The sequence below is a fragment of the Chiloscyllium plagiosum genome, unplaced genomic scaffold, assembly GCF_037043375.1.
Source record: "Chiloscyllium plagiosum isolate Xiang-an unplaced genomic scaffold, Cpla_swu_hap1 HiC_scaffold_5, whole genome shotgun sequence".
Taxonomy (NCBI): Eukaryota; Metazoa; Chordata; class Chondrichthyes; order Orectolobiformes; family Hemiscylliidae; genus Chiloscyllium; species Chiloscyllium plagiosum.
This window is the reverse complement of record NW_028270143.1, coordinates 117,405,562-117,428,953: the sequence shown is the minus strand read 5'-3', so window position 1 is coordinate 117,428,953 and position 23,392 is coordinate 117,405,562. Positions and strand designations below refer to the sequence as shown.

The 23,392-nt window shown below is 41.6% G+C and overlaps 1 protein-coding gene across 4 annotated transcripts in view; it reads right to left on the bottom strand.

Annotated features, from left to right (window-relative positions):
- The window catches only part of obscnb (obscurin, cytoskeletal calmodulin and titin-interacting RhoGEF b), a 799,195-nt gene that overhangs the window by 730,260 nt on the left and 45,543 nt on the right, over positions 1-23,392 (bottom strand). For all 4 annotated transcript variants that reach the window (XR_015757277.1, XM_087987576.1, XM_087987577.1 and 1 more), the window contains exons 5-8: positions 17,206-17,511; positions 10,921-11,187; positions 6,466-6,750; positions 3,353-3,628 (exon numbers count right to left, since the gene is read on the bottom strand). Coding sequence is in view for 3 of the 4 variants with exons in the window: in XM_087987576.1 (XP_087843702.1) it covers positions 3,353-3,628; positions 6,466-6,750; positions 10,921-11,187; positions 17,206-17,511 (1,134 nt within the window). In the remaining variant the exon portion in view is untranslated. The remainder of the gene's footprint in view (positions 1-3,352; positions 3,629-6,465; positions 6,751-10,920; positions 11,188-17,205; positions 17,512-23,392) is intronic.

Below are 23,392 nucleotides of genomic sequence, written 5' to 3'. Positions count from 1 at the left end.
TAGGCACAAGGCTTCAAAAGCACCATGGCCAGCTCAGGCCAGTGGCTTATTCCTCTAGGATGCTCAAGGACCTCTAGGATCCTCTAGAGGTGGAGAAGGAGTACTCAAATTGTGAGAATACCAGACTGTAACCTGCCTCTTGCGCCTGGAGCATCTCAGAAGAAATTCATCCCCTTTATCGGCTGTAAAGGCGCCAAGGCTGTGACGTTCACCGTGTCCATCTCAAACCTTAAAGTTTCTTCTACTCTAGACAGAGACGGAAAACCCATGGGTTCCAACAGCCTTTCCCCTGTTCTGAGGGGCCAGGTATATTTTATTCCCGTTTGTGAGTGTGCAGCTTTCATGTGTTGCACAAGGACCACCTCACTTACCTGAACTTTGTACATCACAGGACTTGATATTCAGCACCAAACCTCGTCCCCTGAAGTAAACTATCTCTCCTACTTAGAGGAGTCTTGTGCCCTGTATCCCGTCACTAAGTCACTCTTCATTTATATGTGCATGGTACTTGACACTGGTTCGGCATCCTCCAAGCCAACTCTTGGAGTGAACAAAATCCCTAAAATCTTGTTTTGTTTTATTTATATTCCACAATCAAGAAGAAAGGAAACACCAGAGTGGCCAGTGACAAGCAGTGCCCTTTTCAACAAAGGGCAATCTTGCATGATCAAAAAAAGTAAAAGGGAGGGCAGGGATTAAATCAAAATAGAGTTGGAGGGGGAAATAAAAGATTCTACTCCCCGCAGTGCACACCTCTCCCTAAACAGCTCAAGTGTGTTAGTCGACACCGAGTGCTCCTTCTCCATTAACACCTGGGCACAAATGTAATCATAGAAGAGGGGCAGGCAATCAGCCCTAACAACCCACTCCACGGCCCACTGCCTGGAGCTGTTTTTGGCCAATTTGGCCAGGCCCAGGTGCAGACCCACAAGTGGTCCTTTGACCTTTCCTCCCCCCTCTGCACCGGGTGCCCAAAGATCAGCAGCACGGGGCTGAATTACAACCAAAAACAGAGGAGAAGGTTTTTCAGAAAGTCAAAAAGGAAATGGATATGCCCACACACAATATATACATAGTCCACAGACTCCACAGCACCACAGAAACTCTTGTTATTTTTTGTTTTTAATTTTCTTTTCTTTTTTTTCTCTCCACACTACCATCTAACAGTGGTAGTGGTTATTCTTCCCCAGCACCCATATTGTGTATGTGCAGGTGAAGGACACAGTGAAGAACAACAAGTGTGGAAGTCTTTATTTATATTCCAACTCCAGGAATAAAGGAAACACCAAAGTGGCCAGTGACAAGCAGTGCCCTTCTCAACAAAGGGCAATGTTACGTGATCAAAAAAAGTGAAGGGGATGGCAGGAATTAAATTAAAATAGAGTTGGAGGGAGAAATAAAACGCTTCACTCTCTGCGGTGCCTACCTCTCCCTGAACAGCTCAAGGGTGTTGGTGGACACCGCATGCTCCTTCTCCAGGGACACCCGGGCATGGACAATACCACAGAAGAGGGGCAGGCAATCAGCCCTAATGGCCTGCTGCCTGGACCTGATTATGGCCAGTTTGGCCAGGCCCAGGAGCAGACCTACAAAGAGGTCCTCTGACCTACCCTCTCCCTTCCGCACTGGGTGCCCAAAAATCAGGAGCATGTGGCTGAAGTGTAACCAAAAACAGAGGAGAAGGTTTTTAATAAAATCAAAAAGGGAGTGCAAATGCCCACACCACCACATAAACTTGCGGAATACAGGGTTAATGGTAGGGTTCTTAGTCAGGTGGAGGAACAGAGGGATCTTGGGGTCTATGTACATAGATCTTTGAAGGTTGCCACTCAGGTGGATAGAGTTTGTAAGAAGGCCTATGGAGTATTATCGTTCATTAGCAGAGGGATTGAATTCAAGAGTCGTGAAGTGATGTTGCAGCTGTACAGGACTTTGGTTAGGCCACAGTTGGAGTACTGTGTGCAGTTCTGGTCGCCTCACTTTAGGAAAGATGTGGAAGCTTTGGAGAGGGTGCAGAGAAGATTTACCAGGATGTTGCCTGGAATGGAGAGGAAGTCGTACGAGGATAGGTTGAGAGTTCTCGGCCTTTTCTCGTTGGAACGGCGAAGGATGAGGGGTGACTTGATAGAGGTTTATAAGATGATCAGAGGAATAGATAGAGTAGACAGTCAGAAACTTTTTCCCCGGGTACAACAGAGTGTTACAAGGGGACATAAATTTAAGGTGAAGGGTGGAAGGTATAGGGGAGATGTCAGGGGTGGGTTCTTTACCCAGAGAGTGGTGGGGGCATGGAATGCGCTGCCCGTGGGAGTGGTAGAGTCGGAATCATTGGCGACCTTTAAGCGGCATTTGGATAGGTACATGGATGGGTACTTAATCTAGGTTAGAAGTTCGGCACAACATCGTGGGCCGAAGGGCCTGTTCTGTGCTGTATTGTTCTATGTTCTATGTTCTATGTTCTATAAACTCTTGTTTATAATCTGTCAGCCAGGGCTCCCCGATTGGACCAGGTTTACAGCCCCAATCAGGGAATTCATACCATACAATGTCCACCTGACTGATTAGATTAGATTCCCTACAATGTGGAAACAGGCCCTTCGGCCAACCAATCCACAGGAACCCACCCAGACCCATTTCCCTCCGACCAATGCACCTCACACTATGGGCAATTTAACATGGCCAATTCACCTAACCTGCACGTCTTTAGATTGTGGGAGGAAACCGGAGCACCCGGAGGAAACCCACCCATGCAAACTCCACACAGACAGTCTGCCTGAGGCTGGAATCGAACCTGGGACCCTGGTGCTGTGAGGCAGCAGTGCTAATCACTGAGCCACTGTGCTGCCCACTCGGCTTGTTACAAACACTGCAACTTGTCCCATGTCAGATTGTCACACAATTTGGCTGAATGAGCCGAATAACACACTTCACCCATCTGTAATTCAGTTATCTCCTCCTTTCCTATATTCCTCACAGATATCTGTGCTAGTCCAATTATAGTCTCTAAGAAGTCTTCAGTTTTAATTGATTTACCATTGAAAACCATACCTTCAGCTACCTGGGCTCCAAACTCTGAAATGCATACCTCAAATCTCTTAGTTCCTTTACCTCTCCTTCCTCCTTAAAAGCTATCTCTTTAAAACTTTTTGTTATCTGCTATAATGTCTGCTTAGGAAACAAAACCAGTGTTAAGCTGTGTTACTGAAAGGCTAGAGTCAAATTTTGTGTCATAACACAACTGAGAAGCAATTTTGGTACATGCTACTGCATCGAACACACTATAAAAATGAAAGCTGAGATTGTACTAACAGTACATCATGGTCACTAAAGCAAAAATCAGGTGTACTTTTACCTTTGATCTTAACTTGGAATGTTAGGTTGTCATCATTAGACATGCAGGTATAATTTCCTTGGTCACTTTGCTGCACTTTTCTGATGACAAGTTTGCGTTGTGTTCCCTGAGAGATGATGGTTATCCTCTGGTCCTGTTTAACCTCTTTTTGATCCTTTTTCCATGTGACCACAGAATTAGCTGGTGATACTTCACAAGACAGTTCCAAACTTTCTGAGGCTACTGCTATCACTTCTGGTGGAGATTTTGGCTTATTTATGAACTTGACACCCACATCTGTAAATAAGAAAGATATTTTCAATACAACTAGCACTTTAAATCAAACTAACTGGAAATCAGAACAGATATTAATATTTCAGTTAATGCAGACTCTTAGCAGAGAAACGGATTTCACTTTCATGAACAAGTTCATTTCTGTCATGCTAAATTGATATAACTAGGCTGTAAGAAGATCCATTAATTATCCTGTTGTTTGCTGGGACTAGTCTGACCACTCGGTGTTGCTCTTGTAATGTATATTGTATTGAGTTTGAGATACCAGGTTTCATTTGCCATGGATCCTGATTTTAGCTTTGAGAACCCAGCATTAATGTTGGATTGTACTGCTGACCACTTGGATATTCTTTATTAATTCTTAGATTGCAACATTGCCAAACCCTATTGTGGCTCAATAACACGAGCAAAATCAATACAGCACTAGGCATCTGTGCCATGTGTCTCTACTAAAAGTAGTGTTTCATAAATGTTACATTTCAAACAATAAACCTGCATTAGCAACTAGAATTCCAGTGACTTGACAGGGAAAACTGAAAATGTAACATTTCCACTACCTCTCGAGCCATGACTCTTAAGCCAATATTACCACGATGTTGTGAGGCTTGAGTAAAGAGGAGTTAAATACATTGGTGGAATCATCTGAACTCCTGAACGATGTGAGAAATAGCATGTCAGCTGGGAAAATATGGCCATATTCTGAGTGTTGAGAATAAGAAATTTGATTTACATTCAAGATTTTAATCATGAGACAAGAATCTCATGAGTGGCAGCAGGAGACCTACTTATATACATAAACACCTCATTATTACCTAACCTCTCTTCATTTACATGCAGCTTGATCTTTTACCAGACACTGGACAGAAATTATACAGTGGCAATTTCTGACATGAAGGTCTGAGCTCATCACTTGCTCCTGTAGGCCTTCACCTTGGCCAGACCTCCCTAACATATCAAAGTATGCGCCATTGGCAGTGACTGCCTACATTCTAAGCTCCCAGAGGTTAGTACCAGACACACACCAGCCTCAACGCATCCTCATGGCACCATCTCTGACTCATTTATAATATAGTTCACCATTTAAACACTGAACTTGAATACTGCGCCAACACCTTTCATTGCAATACTGTTGCCAGACTCCATTGCGCACTCATCTCATAAATCAAAGTGTGGTGCATCTCAGGGCTCTTAGCTTGCTCTCTTAATGTTCACTCACTGTGTTTACACTTGCTGTGAAAGCTCGTTGTATCTCTGCTTTGCCTTATTCAGAACTTACAGCCTCACAATCTTTCTGTCTTTCCTTGCCTTAGTACAGTCACCAAACGAGGCAGCTTGTTCACATTTTCCATCAATAGCCAGTGAAGTTGACGCATTCCTGTATGGCACCATACTACATCAATATCATATCTGGCATGTGCCAGCAGCTTATATGGCAACCCACTGATATTGCACCAACCAAATAGCCATGTCTTAAAGACTAAGTTTACTCATCTTCAGTAAAGTCAAGGGGAAATCAATATCTGGGGATCCTGTCATAGTACAGGGATCTCAATCTGATCTCAAACCAGGGGACTGGATACAGTCAGTGGGTCACTTGGGGCAGTCAAGGCTCCATATCAGAATAGTGAGACATAGCCAGTCCTGCAAGTCAAGAAACCAATCCAGGAAATAGTGGCAGGTCAGTCAAAGTGCTGAACAGAAAGTCAGGGGTATGATCAGTCATCACTCAGACTAGTAATTCTAAGTTAGGGGGTTAGGCCACAGTCAGTATTGGAAGTCCATTCACTGGAAGTCGAGAGAGAAACATAAAGAGCCATTTCTGTGATGGCCAAGTTGGGGAGAGTCAGTTGTGGTAATTAAAGGTAGCGTGCTAAGACACAGAGGGGACAATATTTGTGACAGAGACAATTAAATATATAAGTCTAGAAAACAATAATGCATCAGAGGCCACGGGGATGACATCAACAAACACCATGCTTGCAGTGACGGGTGAGTGGGATGGGGGGGCACTCTTAAATGGAAGAGTTGGGTGAGAACTGATGTAGTCAACTGGGCGTGCAAGAGAAAAAGGAACATGAAGTGTCGGGAGATCACCTAGATTTAACAGGCTGAGCCAGTGATTCACTTTGCAAAGTGTGACCTGTGTTGTCTTCCAGACTCATCCGAATTGGAAATGCACAACAGAATTGAAAACGGCTGCTACTGTTTGGAATAGGCAGAGTAAATTTCCTTTTCCCTGTCCAAGAACACAGGCTCTCAACGTGAGTGAGTGAGTGAGTGCAGTTATTTGCGAGAGCTTAACCCAGCAAAAATCACAGTTTTAAGCAGAAAAAGCAATGCAAGCACAAAAACTGAAGAGTGAGAGCTGGACTGGGAGACTCTAAGAAATTATAACTTGTGTATGTGTCAAAATATCAGACAATCACAATTTAGTAAATAAGCTTACGTTACTATAGTGAAGAGTGCAAGAATGTCTAGTATCACCCAATAAGACTGGCATACATTAATTTTGGTTTAAAATTTTGTGTAAGTCACTCTTAAAAATTAATATACCATTTTAAGCTTAATTGAATTAATAAAATCAATAGTAAATGATTTTGACAGCTCAGCTGTAGATCTTTTTGTTTTGTTGAAGTTAACAGTTTCGTGAAGTTCTGGTATGCTACTTGTGTCTTCTTAGAACATAGTTTAGGCAGACTTGTTCTAGCATTACTCTAGATCATGTGTTATATTCATTTAAAAGATCATTAATTGATTTTCTAAGGCATTTATTTAATACAAAAACTCTAAGTTTTGCATAACATGCACATTTATTGGTAAATGGTTAGTATCATACACACCTTTAACATGGAGATGAAATGACATTTTATTCCCATCACAAACACATTCGTAAATCCCAGCATCTTCTAAAGTTACACTGTTGATCTTCAAGATGCGGCGGTGATCCAAAGTTTGAAATACATACTTCTTACTTGACTTGATCTCCTTGCCATCTTTTGTCCAGGTTACTTTTGCAGTTCTATCAGAAACCTCAGCAACAAATTGAGCTGTACCATTCAGTGACACAGAAACAATTTCCTTTTCTGCTGATTTATTCCTGAAATTCACTGGTGCCACTGGCAAAGCTGTTAAAAGAAAAAGACTTGTTAGTCTCTCTTTTATTACTTATTTTCTATTATCTTTTAATCCTATTGATGCCCAATTCTATTTCATGACAATGTGTAAATACAATTCCTTTACAGACTACCAATGCTTTTCTACAACCAACTATAATCAGTCAATCTATGTCTTTAATTTTTCCTGTAGTGTTATGATACTAGCTGATCGTGTGGAAGCAGGCCATTCAGCCCAAATCTACAATGACCTCCAAAGAGTGCCCCCACCCGCTATGCTAGTCCTGTTACCCTGCATTTCCCATGACTCATCCACCTCGCCAGCATATCCTTGGACAGCATGGGCAATTTATTATGGCCAATCTACCTACCCTGCACATTACCGGACTGTGAGAGGGAACCACACAGATAGCAATATTGGACCTGTCACATCCCACCATGAAACCTGTCTTAACAGAACATCAATTTTATTTTTGCAGTTTGGTTACTGTGGTGAGAGTAGGGCTCTTATACTTAGGTTGTGGTCCAGTGGCCCAGACCAGGAGTAGCATAGAGCTCATGATTACTGTTCCAGTTCCTGGCAATTAGTCAATGAACATAATCACACAAGGCTGCCAGAAACACAGGAATATTATAACACAGGAAATAAAGAAGGAAGTCATTTGGGCCATATGTCAACACTAGCTCTCCAAGTAAGACTCAGTGCCATTCTCCTGCCTTTTCACAGTATGCCTGCACATTGTTCCTATTCAAATAACCACACAATGACCTCTTAAATCCTGGCAATCAGTCAAAAAGTGTGGCGCAGGGAAGGTATAGCCAGTCAGGCATCCGAAGAGCAGGAGAGTCGACATTTCAAGCATAAGCTCTTGATCAGGAATGCAGGGGTGGGGCTAAATGGGCTGAGAAATAAATGGAGGGGAGCATGTGTGGCTTGAGGGAAGATAGCTAGGAGCTAGGAATGACTTGGAGGCGCCAGTGTTGGACTGGAGTGTACAAAGTTAGAAATCACACAACATCAGGTTATAATCCAACAAGTTTATTTGGGAGCACTAGCTTTCAGAGCACCGCTCCTTCATCAGATGGTGCTTCCAAAGAAGCTAGGAAGGTAGCTGGAAGGAAGGTAGCCCTCTCCTCCCACCTTATCCCAGATTGAACCCTCCAACTCGGCACCGCCCTCTTGAACTGTCCTACCTATCCATCTTCCTTCCTACCTATCCGCTCCATCCTCCACTCTGAACTATCACCCTTAACCCCCCCCACCTCACCTACCTATTCCCCTCCCCCATAGTTATCTCTCAGCCCTCTTGACCTTCCCCCTCCCCCCCCTCCCCTGGCACATTCCAGATGAAGAGCTTTTGCTTGAAACAGCGACTCTCCTGCTCGTCGGATGTTGCCTGACCGGTTGTGCTTTTCCAATGCCACACTTCTGGCCCTCCTAAATCCCTCGATTGAAATTACATCCACCAACCTTCCTGGAATGCATTCCAGATTCAAAATGTTCATTGGGTATCTTTTCCTTTGAACTGAATCTGCTTCTGGCCTTTAGCCTCTCCATCTGCATCTCAGAGGTGCAAGTTCAATTTAGTACCCATTTCATTGATTATTTCACTCAGGTCCCTCCAGCTTGCTCCTCCATTTAATAGGTTCATGGCTGATCCAACACTCCACACAGCTATTTTCTTGCTCTTTCCACTTAACCCTTCAATCCCTATTCATCAAGAATCTATCTATCTCAGCCCTAAATACATATAGAGACTGTTCACAAGGAGTTCCAAAGACTCACAACCCTCTGAGAAGTAATTCCTTCTCAACTCAGTCTTAAAATGATATCCATTAATTCTTAGACGATGCCTTCTGGTCCTAGACTCTCCTGAATGTGGAAAGGCTGGTTGTGAGAAAGATATAAATAGTCTACAGGCTGAATAGCCAACTCCTATTGCTATTTCCTATGGTTTTATGGTCTTCATTACACTTGGAATAATTGCAATTCCCAGTTCAAAGATAACTAGATATCTCAAGCCATTGAAAATAGTCAATGGAATTTTAGGTTTTACCAAAATGGTTTAAGTACAATCATTAGATAAACAAATTATAAATTTACACAAAACACTGGTTAAGCCACAGTTAGTGCTGCATTCAGTTTTGAGCATCCCATAACTAAAAGGACACTAAAAGTATGAAAAACACTGAATGAAACTTCACCAAGATGATGACTGTACAACGAAACTACTTTTATTGAAACAGAGAGGATTAAGAACATTTAATTGAAATTTTTAAATCGTGAAGAGTTTTGATAGGGAAATACTATTTCTTTGGATTTGGGGATTAGTGACAAAAGGTCATCAATTTAACATTTATCACCAAGAAAATAAGGAAAAATACTTGGAGAAATTTATTTTTAAAGGAGATTTGCTCCGTTATTGTCAGTTGAAGAAAAGATCATTACTTGTTTGAAGAGGAAACGGTGTGGAAATATTTGAAGGAAAGCAAGTTGGAAGGCTGTAACAACAAAATAAAGGCAGGGCAGAAAACTATATTTGCATTGCTGTTGTGATGGACTGACAAAGAAATATGGGGACCATAGCCTTTTGTTTAGTAAAATTCTATGGGTCCATAATTCTATACACTAAAGTCTTCTAAAGTCAAGAAAATCATGATAATGCATTAGCAATCAAAGAAAGCTACCCACCACAATCCAAGGATCACTTAGGAACAGATAATAAATGCTAACTTGCTAGTGACCAATAGATCTAAGGAATTAATTTTCAAACACAGGAAATAAGCTTTCTACCATCACAAAGGTTTCCATTCAATGATTGAGCTCACTGTAATTAGCTAGAAAATGGGAAGATAAAAGCAGAGCTCTATTCATATGGAACAAAGTTCAGCTTTGAGCAGCACTGAGCATCAGGTATAAAGACTAAAATCCAGAAATATAGCAATGCCGTCCCCATTTTCTACTCAGTGCTACTTTGATTAGCATTTGTTGGTTGTCTGAGGGAGACAAATAATATTTTTATCCAACTGCACAAGTAGTTTGTTGAACAACATTAACAGCATGCTAATGTTTCAACTCTAATGTAGGTTCTGACCTCCACAGCGAACCTCCATAGCATCTGATTGTCATATTACAGGTCTACAAATTATGAACTTCTCTAGAGTATAACTGCTATGGGCATGACTTATCCGTCCCTGGAAATGGTGGGGAAGGTAGCAGGGAGAGTAAACAATGGAGCAAACTGTCTCTGGAGGGATGTCTGCCACCTTTCCACTATGTAAAAACAAGGGCTGCAGATGTTGGAAACCAGATTCTAGACGAGAGTGGTGCTGGAAAAGCACAGCAGTTCAGGCAGCATCCGAGGAGCAGGAAAATCGACATTTCGGGCAAAAGCCCTTTTCCAACACCACTCTAGTCCAGCACCTTTCCACTATGTCAGCAATCAAAACCTGGGTGTGAGGGTCCATGGGCAATCATCCTAGCCAATTAAGACACTTGAGTGGTCAATTAATAACTACTTAAGGAACTCAATCCAATGCCTTCCCAGCAGGCAAGAAAAGTGGCTGCTTTCTCAACATGGGTGGCTCCAATCTGGGGCAACAGACAGCATGGATAAGGGGTGAGGAGTAACCAGTAAAAAAAACCTATCCTTACCTCCAGTTCTCCTGACAACTACTCCCCACAGCCCCCTCTCTGCCTTTCCATTTGAAAAAAAAATCAAACCTTTTCAGTGATAGGCTTTCTTTAGGGGGTTTTGAGACCATACTGGGCCCTAAGGTTCTTCATCAGGATTTTCCTGCTTCTGGGATGCTGCCTGACCTGCTATGCTTTTCCAGCACCACTCTAATCTAGACTCTTAACTCCAGCATCTGCAGTCCTCACTTTCACTTGGGCCCTAAGATTACTCATTGACCACAGTTAGTGCAAGAAAGAACAACAAATCCTGGCCTATAATTTGCCATTGCCTTTCAGACAATGTAATGACCTATACAAGTTGAGGTCTCTGCTGATTCCCAAGTATAGTTTAGGATTGTTAAATGAAACTGCCAGGTCCTGCATATTCAGAAAAATCTCTACACTGTTAGATTAAGGCATAAATTTGATTGAGGAAAAGTATTTATTGAGCAAACAATAAACAGAATTTACAAAGCAAGCAAAACTCAACAGCAAACAAAAATCACCTTTCACTCTTAATTTAGCCCTGCTTTCAGCACTATTAGCCACAAATTTCACATCAATGTTGTTGTCCAACGATTTCACTTGCTTAATTATTAAAGTGTGTGTGTTTTTTGTTCTCTGTATTACGTAATGCTCATTGCTTTGTACAGCATTTTCGTTGATGAACCATATCCCAGGCGCAATTGTAGATAGTTCAACAAAGAAAGTTGCATCTTCACCTGCTGAAGCTTCAACATCTTGCAAAGGTTTCTCAATGAAAGCTCTAGATTCTGTCAAAACAAAATATGCAATTTAGTGTTACTTATGATAGTCAAACAACTTCAATTTATTTTACTGAGTACCCTATCTAAAGCAACATATAATAAACACTGCTTATTATTAATAATAATACTGATATTAAAAGTAATCAGTAACAATATGAAGAAGCATAAGAGCACTACACTGGAGTACAATATAAGAAAATATGAAGTTGTTAATTTTGGATGCAAGAGAAAAAGAACAAATTTTTTTAAATGGAGAAAAGTTATAAAAAGCTGCAACAAAAAGGGACTTGTGTTACTTGTACACGAAACAAGGAAAGTTAGCACATAGGTGCAGCAGGTAATCAGGAAGTTTAATGTATTTTGGGTCCTTATTTCAATGGGTTTGGAGTATGAGTAGGGAAGTCTTCCGGCAACTATACGTGGTGTACTCTGTATTCTGAAGTACTCTGGTCTCCTTATTTAAAGGAAGATGTCATTTCATTGGAAGGAGCTTGGAAGAGTGAGCCCTAGTATCACTGTCTTAAGAGCAAATGCTAAACAGGCTGGGATACTGCTCACTGGAGTTTAGAAGAATGAGATAATCTCATTGAGTCATACAGGATTCTTAGAGGGCTTGATTGCGTAAATGTTGAGAGGATATCTTCCCTCATGGGAGAGTCGAGGACTAAAGCACATAGTTTCAGAATCAAGAAGTGTCAATTTAAGACTGAGATGAAGAGGAATTTCTTTTCTCAGCGGGTTCTGAATCACCAATACTTCTTGGTGGGTAGGGGGGCACAGACCTTTTATATTCTTAAGGCTGAGATAGTTAGACTTTTGATCAGTAGGAGAATCGAGGATTAAAGGAAAAACACAAGAAAGTGGAAATGAGGGATGTCAAATCAGCCAACATCTTACTGACTGGCAGAGCAGGTTCAACGGGCTGAACGACTTAGTCCTGTTCCAATTTCATAAGGTCTTATGGTCTGATGGACTGGTAATGCAGAGACCCAGGCTCCTGCTCTAGTAACATGGGCTCAAATCCTAGTATGACTGCAAGTGATATTTATATTCGGTTATTAAAACTAGAAATATCAATGACTTGGAGGTGCTGGTGTTGGACTGGAGTGCGCTGTTCTTTCTCCGAAAGCTAGTGCTTCCAAATAAACCTGTTGGACTGTAACCTGGTGTTGTGTGAGTTTTAACTTAGAAATATCAAATTAGTCTCAACAATGGCAACTTTGATAACTATCATCATTTGGGATAAAAATATAGCTTTTTCATTTTTTCTATAGTGTGTAATAACATCTCTGAAGAGGTCGATCAGAAAATTGCTCAGTCACCTGGGACTTGATTATAAACCGAATAAATGTGTGTGCCCCAGCAAGTAGTGGCAAAAAGAAGCACCCACATTATATTAATACTGGGGAAGCCACAGATCAGTCAGGCTGATACTGAATGCAGCATCTTTTAATCAAGTGATGAGGCTAATGTTTTCATTTGCACAATTCTGTAGCAATTAACCTCACTCAGATCAGCCTGAATGACACTTTGCACATGTTTTTAAACAGAAGTACCACTGGGCATATCAGAAGCATTTTCGTAAGGTTTCCACAGCAGTCTTTCAACAGCCCTACTCATGTTGCAAAATTGCTGCCATATGATAAGAAAGAGGCATTATAGAGTCACAGAGATGTACAGCAGCAAAACAGACCCTTTGGTCAAACTCATCCATGCCAACCAGATATCCTAACTTAATCTAGTCCCATTTGCCAGCATTTGATCCATGTCCCGCTCAACCCTTCCTATTCATGTACTCATCCAGATGCCTTTTTAATGTTGTAATTGTACTAGCCTCCACCACTTTCTCTGGCTGCTTATTCCATACTCACGCCACCTTCGGCGTGAAAATGGTGTCTCTTAAGTCCCTTTTAAATTTTTCCTCTCTCACCCAAAACCTATTCCCTCTACTTCTGGACTCCCCACCCTATCCATGCCCCTCATGATTCTATAAACCTCTACAAAGTCACCCCTAAGCCTTTGATGCTCCAGGGAAAATATACCCAGCTTATTCAGCCTCTTCCTGTAGCTCAAACCCTCCAACCCTGGCAACATCCTTGTAAATCTTTTCTGACCTTTCAAATTTCACAACATCATTCTGATAAGAGGGAGACGGAAACCGAGTTCTGACCTTTTCACCTAAGCAGGCAAAACAGGAAAACGGGAAGAGCTTCAGCATATGTGGATTCTTCCCCATGTATCAATCCACTCTACATCTCTGTTGAAATAACACTCTTCTTGTAAACACACAGTGCAATTTCTAGACATAGAATAAATGTGCAGGGAAATGGAAATAATCAACGAATAAGTGACTAGATTTTCAAGGTTTGTGAGAAGATTTGTAGCTCGGGTGCTCGTTGCTGTGGTTCTGTTCGCCGAGCTGGAAGTTTTTGTTGCAAACGTTTTGTCCCCTGTCTAGGTGGCATCCTCAGTGCTTGGGAGCCTCCTGTGAAGCGCTTCTGTGGACCCAAAGGACTGGCCACACTACCATACATCAAGAACATCTCTGAAATGACAGCCAGACTACTGCGACCACTAGGACTTATAACAGCACACAAACCAACAGCCACACTCAGACAACAACTCACCAGAACGAAGGACCCGATACCCAGCATGAGCAAAACTAATGTAGTGTACAAAATCCCATGCAAGGACTGCACAAAACACTATATAGGACAAACAGGAAGACAGCTAACGATCTGCATCCACAAACATCAACTAGCCACGAAACGACACGACCAGCTATCCCTAGTAGCCACACACGTAGACGACAAGCAACATGAATTTGACTGGGACAACACTACCATTATAGGGCAAGCGAAACAAAGAACAGCCAGGGAATTCCTAGAAGCATGGCACTCATCCACAAACTCCATCAACAAACACATCGACCTGGACCCAATATACCGGCCACTACAGCGGACAGCTGAAACTGACAACCGGAAGCGGCAGGGACAGGCCACTATAAATGCCGGAGGAAACACCACAGAAGCTCTTCACAGGAGGCTCCCAAGCACTGATGATGTCACCTAGACAGGGGACGAAACATTTGCAACAAAAACTTCCAGCTCGGCAAACAGAACCACAGCAAGTGACTAGATTGTCAACTTGCGACTTGGGCAGACATTTGGCATTGAAAACTGGATCCCAATGTAAAATTCACTCAGTTTCCGCTAATTTTTTAATTTGAAGTTGAAGATCTGCTCAAGATTTGATTATATCTATTAAGAACATGGAAGTGATCAAGCTCTTGTGCTTTATCCATCATGGTACAAGGAGTAGAGATAAAAGTACTAAGACCATGCAATCTGAAGAGTGAACAATGTAATCAGCAAAGAACGAATAAATTACAAAGATTTTCCAGCCAGTTTTTATTTTCCAATAACTTGGAAAACATTGCCTAAATATTTAATGAGTGAAAATGTTATTGAGACACAAAGTCTCCAAAAAGAATTTGAACTATCATATTGTGAAGTTCAGTAAAAAGATCAAGAGTAGTTTAAAAAAATTGCTGTGGGTTCACTACAAGTCCATAGACTAAATTTACTCTCATCTAAGTACTACACAAGAATTAGTAACTAAAGAAATTCACTCAGGTAAAGAAATAGTACTGAAGAAATCAATGGAGCTAAAGAATAATAAATTCTCTGAGGTGATAATCTATACCTATAAGAGATGGTGGATACAATAGTTTGATTTTCACAATTTCCTCAACTATAGAATTATCCTAAAGACTAATATCCTATTGGTGGTGTTGCATCCCTAAGGAATAGTTTGGCAGCTACAAAGTGTGGCAACATCATGTAGCCAATTAGGAAATCAAGAAGCCATGTATGGAACAAAAAATGAAATTTGTCCTAACTTTGTATGATTTATTTCTTTTTATAATTTATGAAATTATAATAGCACCAGCTTATGGCAACTTATACACATTTACTGTATTTTCATAAATACATGTAATAAATTACTGTTGTTATTATTGTTGTTGCTTTTAATGATTGGAAGGTAGCGAACAATATTCAATAAAGGGGGCTGCATGGTGGCTCAGTGGTTAGCACTGGTGCCTCACAGCACCAGAGTCCCAGGTTCAATTCCAGCCTTGGGCGACTGCCTGTGTGGAGTTTGTACATTCTCCCTGTGTCTGCGCGGGTTTCCTCCGTGTGCTTTGGTTTCCTCCCAGAGTCCAAAGATATGCAGGTCAGGTGAATTGGCCATGGTAAATTGTCCACAGTGTTAGATGCATTAGTCAGAGGGAAATGGGTCTGGGTGGGTTACCGACTGGAGGGTCGGTGTGGACTGGTTGGGCTGAAGCGCCTGTTTCCGCACTGTAAGGAATTTAATCTAATCTAAAAAATGAGGAGGAAGACCTTGGAATTAAAGCCACTAATAAAAAGGTAAAATATTGTGGACGCTGGAAAAAGTATTAGAAAATGCTGGAAATACTAAGCAGGTCTGACAACATCTATGTTAACATTTCAGGTTAATGAGCTCCTGACACAACTATAGGCTTATTGGCCTGACTTCAGAAGCAGTGAAGTGCTCTAGTCTACTAATGGGGATGTGGTAGAAGAGCACAAGGAAAATCAAAATTCATCTGAGTTAACAAAAAATGTAAAAGGGGGACTGTTTTCTAGAAATCTTTTTTTTCGAGGATTGATAAGGGAGAATCAATAAGGCAGAATCAAAGTTGTTAGATTTTCACAAGACATTCAAATTTGTCATTTGGTGGTACAGAACTTGAGTAATGCTGAAAAAAAGAGACATTTTGTAAAAGCTTTTCATCTTACACATCTTACACACATCAGGACACTTTGCAAGAAAATAAATAAAGGGGGAAAAAAACAACTTTAAGGGCATTTAAATGGTCATTGGATAAATATATAGATGATAATGGAATAGTAAAGGTTAGATGGGCTTCAGATCGGTTTCACAGGTCGGTACAACATCGAGGGCAGAAAGGCCTGGACTGCACGGTATTGTTTTATTGACTCTGATTGGGCAAGGCAGTCCCTCTATGTAGCTTCCAAATCACACAAGTACATGCTGCCCACGTCATTCTAGATGGTAATGGTCTTGAGTTTGGAAGGTGTTTTCTGAGAAGCCATGGTGAATTTCTGAAGTGCATCTTGTGAATAGGACACACTGCTGCTTCTCTGCATTGGTGGGGGAGGAGCTGAACGTTTGTGGATGTGGAAAACTGGTTGCTTTTTTATATAGTATCAGGTTAATGGTGTGTTGTTGGAACAGTTCTCATGGGCAAATTGACAGTATTCTATAACACACCTGATCCGTGTCTTGAAGTCTTACACAGACTTCAGGAGTCAGGAAGTGAGTTACTCCTTGCAAAAGTCCCCATTTCTGACTACTGTTCTCGTCAATGTATTTATATAGCCAGTTCAGTTTAGTTTCTGTTCAACGGTAATCTATTAGTTGCCAAAATTGGGGGATTCAGCAATTGTAATGTCATTGAATTCCATGGGGCAGTGCATTTGCTCTTTTCTGAGCTGATTTTTGCCTGGCACTTGGGTGATGCAAATATTACCTTCACTTATCAGCCCAAACCTGGACACTGTCCAGGTCCTAATCCATTTGGCCATTGACTGCTTCAGGATCTCAGGAGTCACAAATCTTATGATGGAGGGAAGGTCATTAATGAAGCAGCTGAAGATGGCTGAACCTAACATTTTTCCCAACTTAGCTGACTTCTGAAAAAAAAAATGAAGCATACAGTCTGATGTGGGCAGCAAATCATCCTGACCTAAGCCAGATGAATCCTGAAAGTTATAATCTGTTTTGCAGAAAAAAGCTTAGCGGTTATCTGGTACAAAATCTGTCAACAAATGAAACTGAACTGCAGTTCATTTTTAAATTAAAGGCTGGAAATGACAGAAGAAATAAACATTGAATACTACGAAGACAAATAAAAGACAAATGGAGAAACAGTAACACAATTTATAAAATTTTTGAAAGAATATTTTTACTCACCGATGTAAAATGTTCCTGGGACTTCTAAGAATGTGCTCTGGGTAAAGTTGTTTACAGAACTAATTCTAAACTGATAACTAGCTCCTTCTGGCAAGCCATCGACTGTGAACTCTTGTGCCTCTATCTTGTCGCTAGTATGACATCTTGTCCAGGTATTGCTTCCTACTTTCCTTTTTTCTATTATGTATCCTGTGACAGGGGCAGGTGGCACGTCTTGAGGCAGAGACCAAGCCAAAGTGACAGATGTTTCTGTTTTACCTTTCACCACAGGATTGACTGGGGGATGTGGTGGAACTTTCCGGGGAGCTAGAGAAAAGTACAAAGATATGAACTGACAGGATTGTAGAGGTCAAATAAAGCTTGAAAACTAGATAAGACTATAAAATGTGCATTCTACACATATGCTCAAATCAAAACTACTCAAATAAATATCTAGTCTCAGTGAAATACTATGATTTTCTATATAAACCTGCACAAAAATAATTGCCATCCTAAGATGATAAAGAATTTGAAACACAGAATTCCTATTTATAGAATGGTAATCACTCATTTTTTGGGATTGCTGACAATCATTTCTGCCATCCCTCAGAATTGCACCATCTTTTCACTTCCATTAGCATCTAGAGCAGAGCAAGCCTCCACCAAAGCAATTTTTGAGAATTTCTTGCTTGAATTACTATCCCATTTTTGCTAGATCTCTGACTGTGCCATATTGGTTGCTCCTTAACTGAACAACCGAAGCAGTCAGGAAGAATTCCTGACTCAATATGTAGATAGGCTCACTGGGGGGAGGCCATATTGGATTTGGTGCTAGGTAACGAGCCAGGCCAGGTGTCAGAGCTCTCAGTGGGAGAGCATTTCGGTGACAGTGACCACAACGGCCTCACCTTGACCATGGAGAGGGACAGGAACAGATAGTATGGGAAGGTATTTCATTGGGGAAAGGAAAATTATACTGCTATTAGACAGGAGCTGTAGAATATAAATTGGAAACAATTGTTCTACAGGAAATGCACAACAGAAATGTGGAGGCTGTTTAAGGAGCATTTGTTACTGTTTACAAAGTGTCAGATAACTTTGTCCCACTGAGACAGACAAGGAATGGAAAGGTGAAGGAGCCTTGGATGACAATAGGAGCTTCTCATCAAGAGAAAGAAGGAAGTACTTAAAGTTCAGGAAGCAAGAATCTGGTACAGCTTTACAGGAATACAGGGTAGCTAGGAAATAACTTTAAAATGACTAGAGGAGAGCAAGGATGAGGCACAAAAAAGCCTTGGCGGGAAGGATTAGGGAAAATCCTTACATGAAGAATAAGAGACTGATCGGAGAGAGGGTAGGGCCGATCAGGGATCGTGGAGGGAACTTGTGCCTAGAGTCTGAAGAGGTAGGGATGTCCCCAAATGAGTCTTTTGCTTCATTATTTACCAGACAAAGGAGTCTTGTTGACAGTGAGAACACTGTGGACCAGGTCAATAGGCTTGATCAGATTGATATTAAGCAAGTGGATGTGCTGGAAATTCTGGAAAGCATCAAGATAGCTAAATCTCCAGGGCTGCACCAGATATATCCAAGATTACTACAGGAAGCAAGGAATGAGATTGCTGTGCCTCTGGCAATGATTTTTGCATCGTCACTCTCCACGGAAATAGAACCAGATGATTGGAAGGACGTGAATGTTATTCCTCTGTTCAAGAAAGGGAATAGGGAAATCCCTGGGAATTACAGATGTTATGAAGATGTGGGTGAACTATACCTTTTAAGAGAGTTAAGAGCTAGCAGTGACAGCACCAAAGTGTTCTCAATAAGACACAATCTAACATGTGCTCCAGCTACTGGAGTAGCTGGTTGCCTGGAAATGACAAAAAAAAATTCAAATTCAGCCAATCAGTTTAAATTATACCCCAAAAAATATCAAATTCCAATCAAGTTTGAACTGAGTATATTGACAATCTTAAAAGCCAATGACACAATTCGATGCTCTGGGGTATCAAACTGGGGAAATATTGAACAGTTGGAGGACAACCACCAAGCCCCAGTATGTAAAAGATTGCCTGAAAAATAGCTCTCTTAAAAGTACCTTCTGCGATCAGTAAACTGTGAAGCAGAATCCCTAAGAAGAAGAAGACATGGGAAGATCCAAATAGAAGAACCAAAAGCTGCCTGGTTTTGAGATTAAAAGTTTTGTTTTGTAAATCTTAATTGGGAGTTTTATCAGACTAGTATCATAGAAGGAAAGGTAACAGATAGGTTAGAGTAAGGAATTGTAAATAGTAGTTAGTTAATTATTCTCTGTTATACTTCAGGAAATAAAGTTGTTAATTTTTACTTTAAATAGTTCTTGGCCACTCGAATGTTTACAGATTGGACTATTACAAAATGGATGGTCTACACCTGAACCAGACCGGAACCAATGTCCTTGGGGGAGTTTTTGCTACTGCTGTTGGGGAGGTTTTAAACTAATGTGGCACGGGACTGGGAACCAGAAGAGAAAACAAGTAGGCAGCCTCGTAGGCAGCGAGGTGGAGGCTGGAGACGGTAAGAATCATGAAGATAGCACTAATAAAGGGAACAATAGGCAGAGAGCAGATGAGTGCAAAAGAACTGGTGGCCTGAAACACATCTACTTTAATGCAAGGAGTATAGTGTGTAAGGCAAATGAACTTAGGGCTTGGATTGGTGCCTGGGAGTATGACGTTATTGCAATCACAGAGACTTGGTTGAAGTAAGGGCACGATGACTGGCAACTAAATGTTCCAGGATATAGACGCTACAGACAGGACGGGGAGGGAAGTAAAAGGGGTGGGTGGAGTTGCATTGCTGGTCAGGGATGATATCATGGATGTGCTAAAGGAGGACACTATGGAGGTCTTGGGTAGTGAGGCATAATGGGTGGAGCTGAGAAATAAGAAGGGTGCAGTTACATTGTAGGGGCTGTATTGCTGGCCTCCCAACAGTGAGCGTGAAGGAGAAGAACATATAGGTAAACAGATTATGGAAAGATGTAGAGGCAATAGGGTAGCGGTGATGGGCGATTTTAATTTTCCCAACATTGACTATGATACATTTGGCATCAAAAGTCTGGATGGGGTAGAATTTGTAAGAAGCATCCAAGAAAGTTTTCTAGAGCAAGATGTCAATAGTCCGATGAGGGAAGGGGCCATATTGGACCTGGTACTGGGGAACGAGACAGGACAGGTGGTAGAAGCTGCAGTGGGGGATTTCTTTGGGAACAGTGACCACAGTTCTGTGAGTTTTAGAATACTCGTACATAAAGATGAGAGTGGTCCAAAGGGAACAGTACTAAACTGGGCCAAGGCCAATTATATCAAAATTAGGCAGGAGCTCGGAAATGAGGATTGGACACAGCTATTTGAAGGGAAGTCCACAGTTGAAATATGGGAGGCTTTCAAAGATAGGTGAAAGATAGAGAAGGATAGGCATTTCCCGTTGAAGGCAAAGGATAGGAAGGGCAAGATTCGTGAACCGTGGATGACAGGAGAAATTGTACGACTAGCCAAGAGGAAAAGGGAAGCATACATAAGGTCTAGGCAGCTAAGAACAGAACGGGCCCTGGAGGAATATTGGAAGAGTAGGACAAGTCTTAAACAAAGAATCAAGCGGGTGAAAAGGGGTCATGAAATAGCTTTAGCAAGCAGAATTAAGGAGAATCATAAAGCATTTTATTCTTATATAAGAAGCAAGCGGGTAACTAGAGAAAAGATTGGTCCACTAAAGGATAATGAAGGAAGGCTGGGTGTCGAACCTGAGAGAATGGGTGAGATTCTTAATGATTACTTTGCATCAATGTTCACTGAGGAGAGGAACATGATGAATGTTGAGATTAGAGATAGAAGTTTGATTAGTCTGGATCACGTTCACATAAGTAGGGAAGATGTGTTGGGTAAGCCAGAGGTTATTAAGGTGGACAAATCCCCAGGACCGAAAAGGATCTATCCCAGGTTGCTGAGGGAGGCAAGAGAGGAAGTAGCTGGGACCCTGACAGATATCTTTGTAATTCCTTAAATACATGAAGTGCCGGAGGACTGGAAGGTTGCTCATGTTGTCCGCCTGCACGAGAAAGGTGGTAGGATATTCCGGGTAACTACAGACCAGGGAACCTGACATCGGTGGTGGGAAAGTTGCTGGAGAGGGTACTGAGGGATAGGATCTATTTATATTTAGAAAAGAATGGGCTTTTCACTGATAGGAAAAATGGTTTTGTGCGGGGGAGATTGTGCCTTACCAATCTAATAGAGTTCTTCGAGGAAGTGACCAAGTTGATAGATGAAGGAAGGGCTGTTGATGTCATACACATGAATTTTAGTAAGGCATTTGATAAGGTTCCCCACGGTAGACTAATGGAGAAAGTGAAATCATATGGTGTGCAGGGTGTTCTAGCTAGGTGGATAAAGAACTGGTTGAGCAACAGAAGACAGAGAGTGGTAATTGAAGGGAGTTTCTCGAAATGGAGAAAGGTGACCAGTGGTGTTCCACAGGGGTCAGTGTTGGGGTCACTGTTGTTTGTAATACACATAAATGATCTGGAAGAGGGCACTGTTGGTATGATCAGCAAGTTGCAGATGACATGAAGATTAGTGGAGTAGCAGAAAGCATAACGTACTGTCAAAGAATACAGGAGAATATAGATAGACTGGAGAGTTGGGCAGAAAAGTGGCAGATGGATTTCAATCCAGACAATTATGAGGTGATGCATTTAGGCAAGACTAATTCTAGAGCAAATTATACAATGAATGGAAGAGCCTTGGAAAAAATTGATGGGCAGAGAGATCTTGGAGTACAGGTCCATTGTACCCTGAAGGTTACTGCACAGGTGGATAGAGTGGTCAAGAAGGCATATACTATGCTTGCCTTCATTGGACAGGGTATTGAGTATAAGAGCTGGTAAGTCATGTTAAAATTGTACTAGACATGGTTCGGCCGCATTTAGAATACAGTTCTGGTCGCCATATTACCAAAAGGATGTGGATGCTTTGGAGAGGGTGCAGAGAAGGTTTACGAGAATTTTGCCCGGTATGGAAGGTGCTAGCTATGAAGAGAGGTTGAGTAGGTTAGATTTATTTTCATTAGTAAAAAAGGAGATTGAGGGGGGACCTGACTGAGGTTTACAAAATAATAAAGGGTATAGACAAGGTGGATAGAGACAAGCTTTTTCCCACGGTGAAGGATCCAATAACGAGAGGTCATGCTTTCAAGGTGAGAGGTTTAAGGAGGATACACACGGCAAGTACTTCACATAGAGGGTGGTGGGTGTCTAGAACGCGTTGCCAGCAGAGATGGTAGAGGCAGGCACGGTATATTCATTTAAAATGCGTATGGACAGATGCATGAGTAGGTGGGGAGCAGAGGGTTACAGATGCTTAGGAATTGACCGACAGGTTTAGATAGTACATTTGGACCGGCTCAGGCTTGGAGGGCCGAAGGGCCTGTTCCTGGGAAGTAAATTTTCTTTGTTCTTTGATCTATTACTGCACAGGATAAATCTTTTCTGTGTTGCTGGTTTTAAATTAAGCAGAAGGGTTTGCCCCATGTCTTACGTCTGTGATAAGCAAGGTACTGGAAAGGATTCTGAGAAATAGGATATATGACTATTTGGAAAAACATAGTTTGATTAAAGATAGTCAGCATGGCGTTGCGAGGGAAGGTCATGCCTCACAAGCCTAATTGAGTTCTTTGAGGATGTGACGAGTCAAGTTGACAAAGGTCAAGCAGTGGATATGGTGTATGTCGATTCCAGTAAGGCATTTGATAAGGGACCCCACAGTAGGCTCATTAAGAATGTTAGGATGGATGGAATACAGGGAAATTGGGCTGTCAGCATACAAACTTGGCTGACCAAAAGAAGACAACGAGTGGTAATGGATGGAAAGTATCCGGCCTGGAGGTCGGTGACCAGTGGTGTCCTGCAGGAATCTGTTTTTGGGCCTCTGCTCTTTGTAGTTTTTATAAATGACTTGGATGAAGAAGTGCAAGGGTGGGTTAGTAAGTTTGTTGATGATACAAAGGTCGGTGGTGTTGTAGATAGTGTCGAGGGCTGTTGCAGGCCACAATAAGACATTGACAGGATGCTGAGCTAGTCTGAGAAGTGGCAAATGGAGTTCAACATGGATCAATGCGAAGTGATTAATTTTGGAAGGTCGTATCTGAATGCTGAATACAGGGTTAAAGA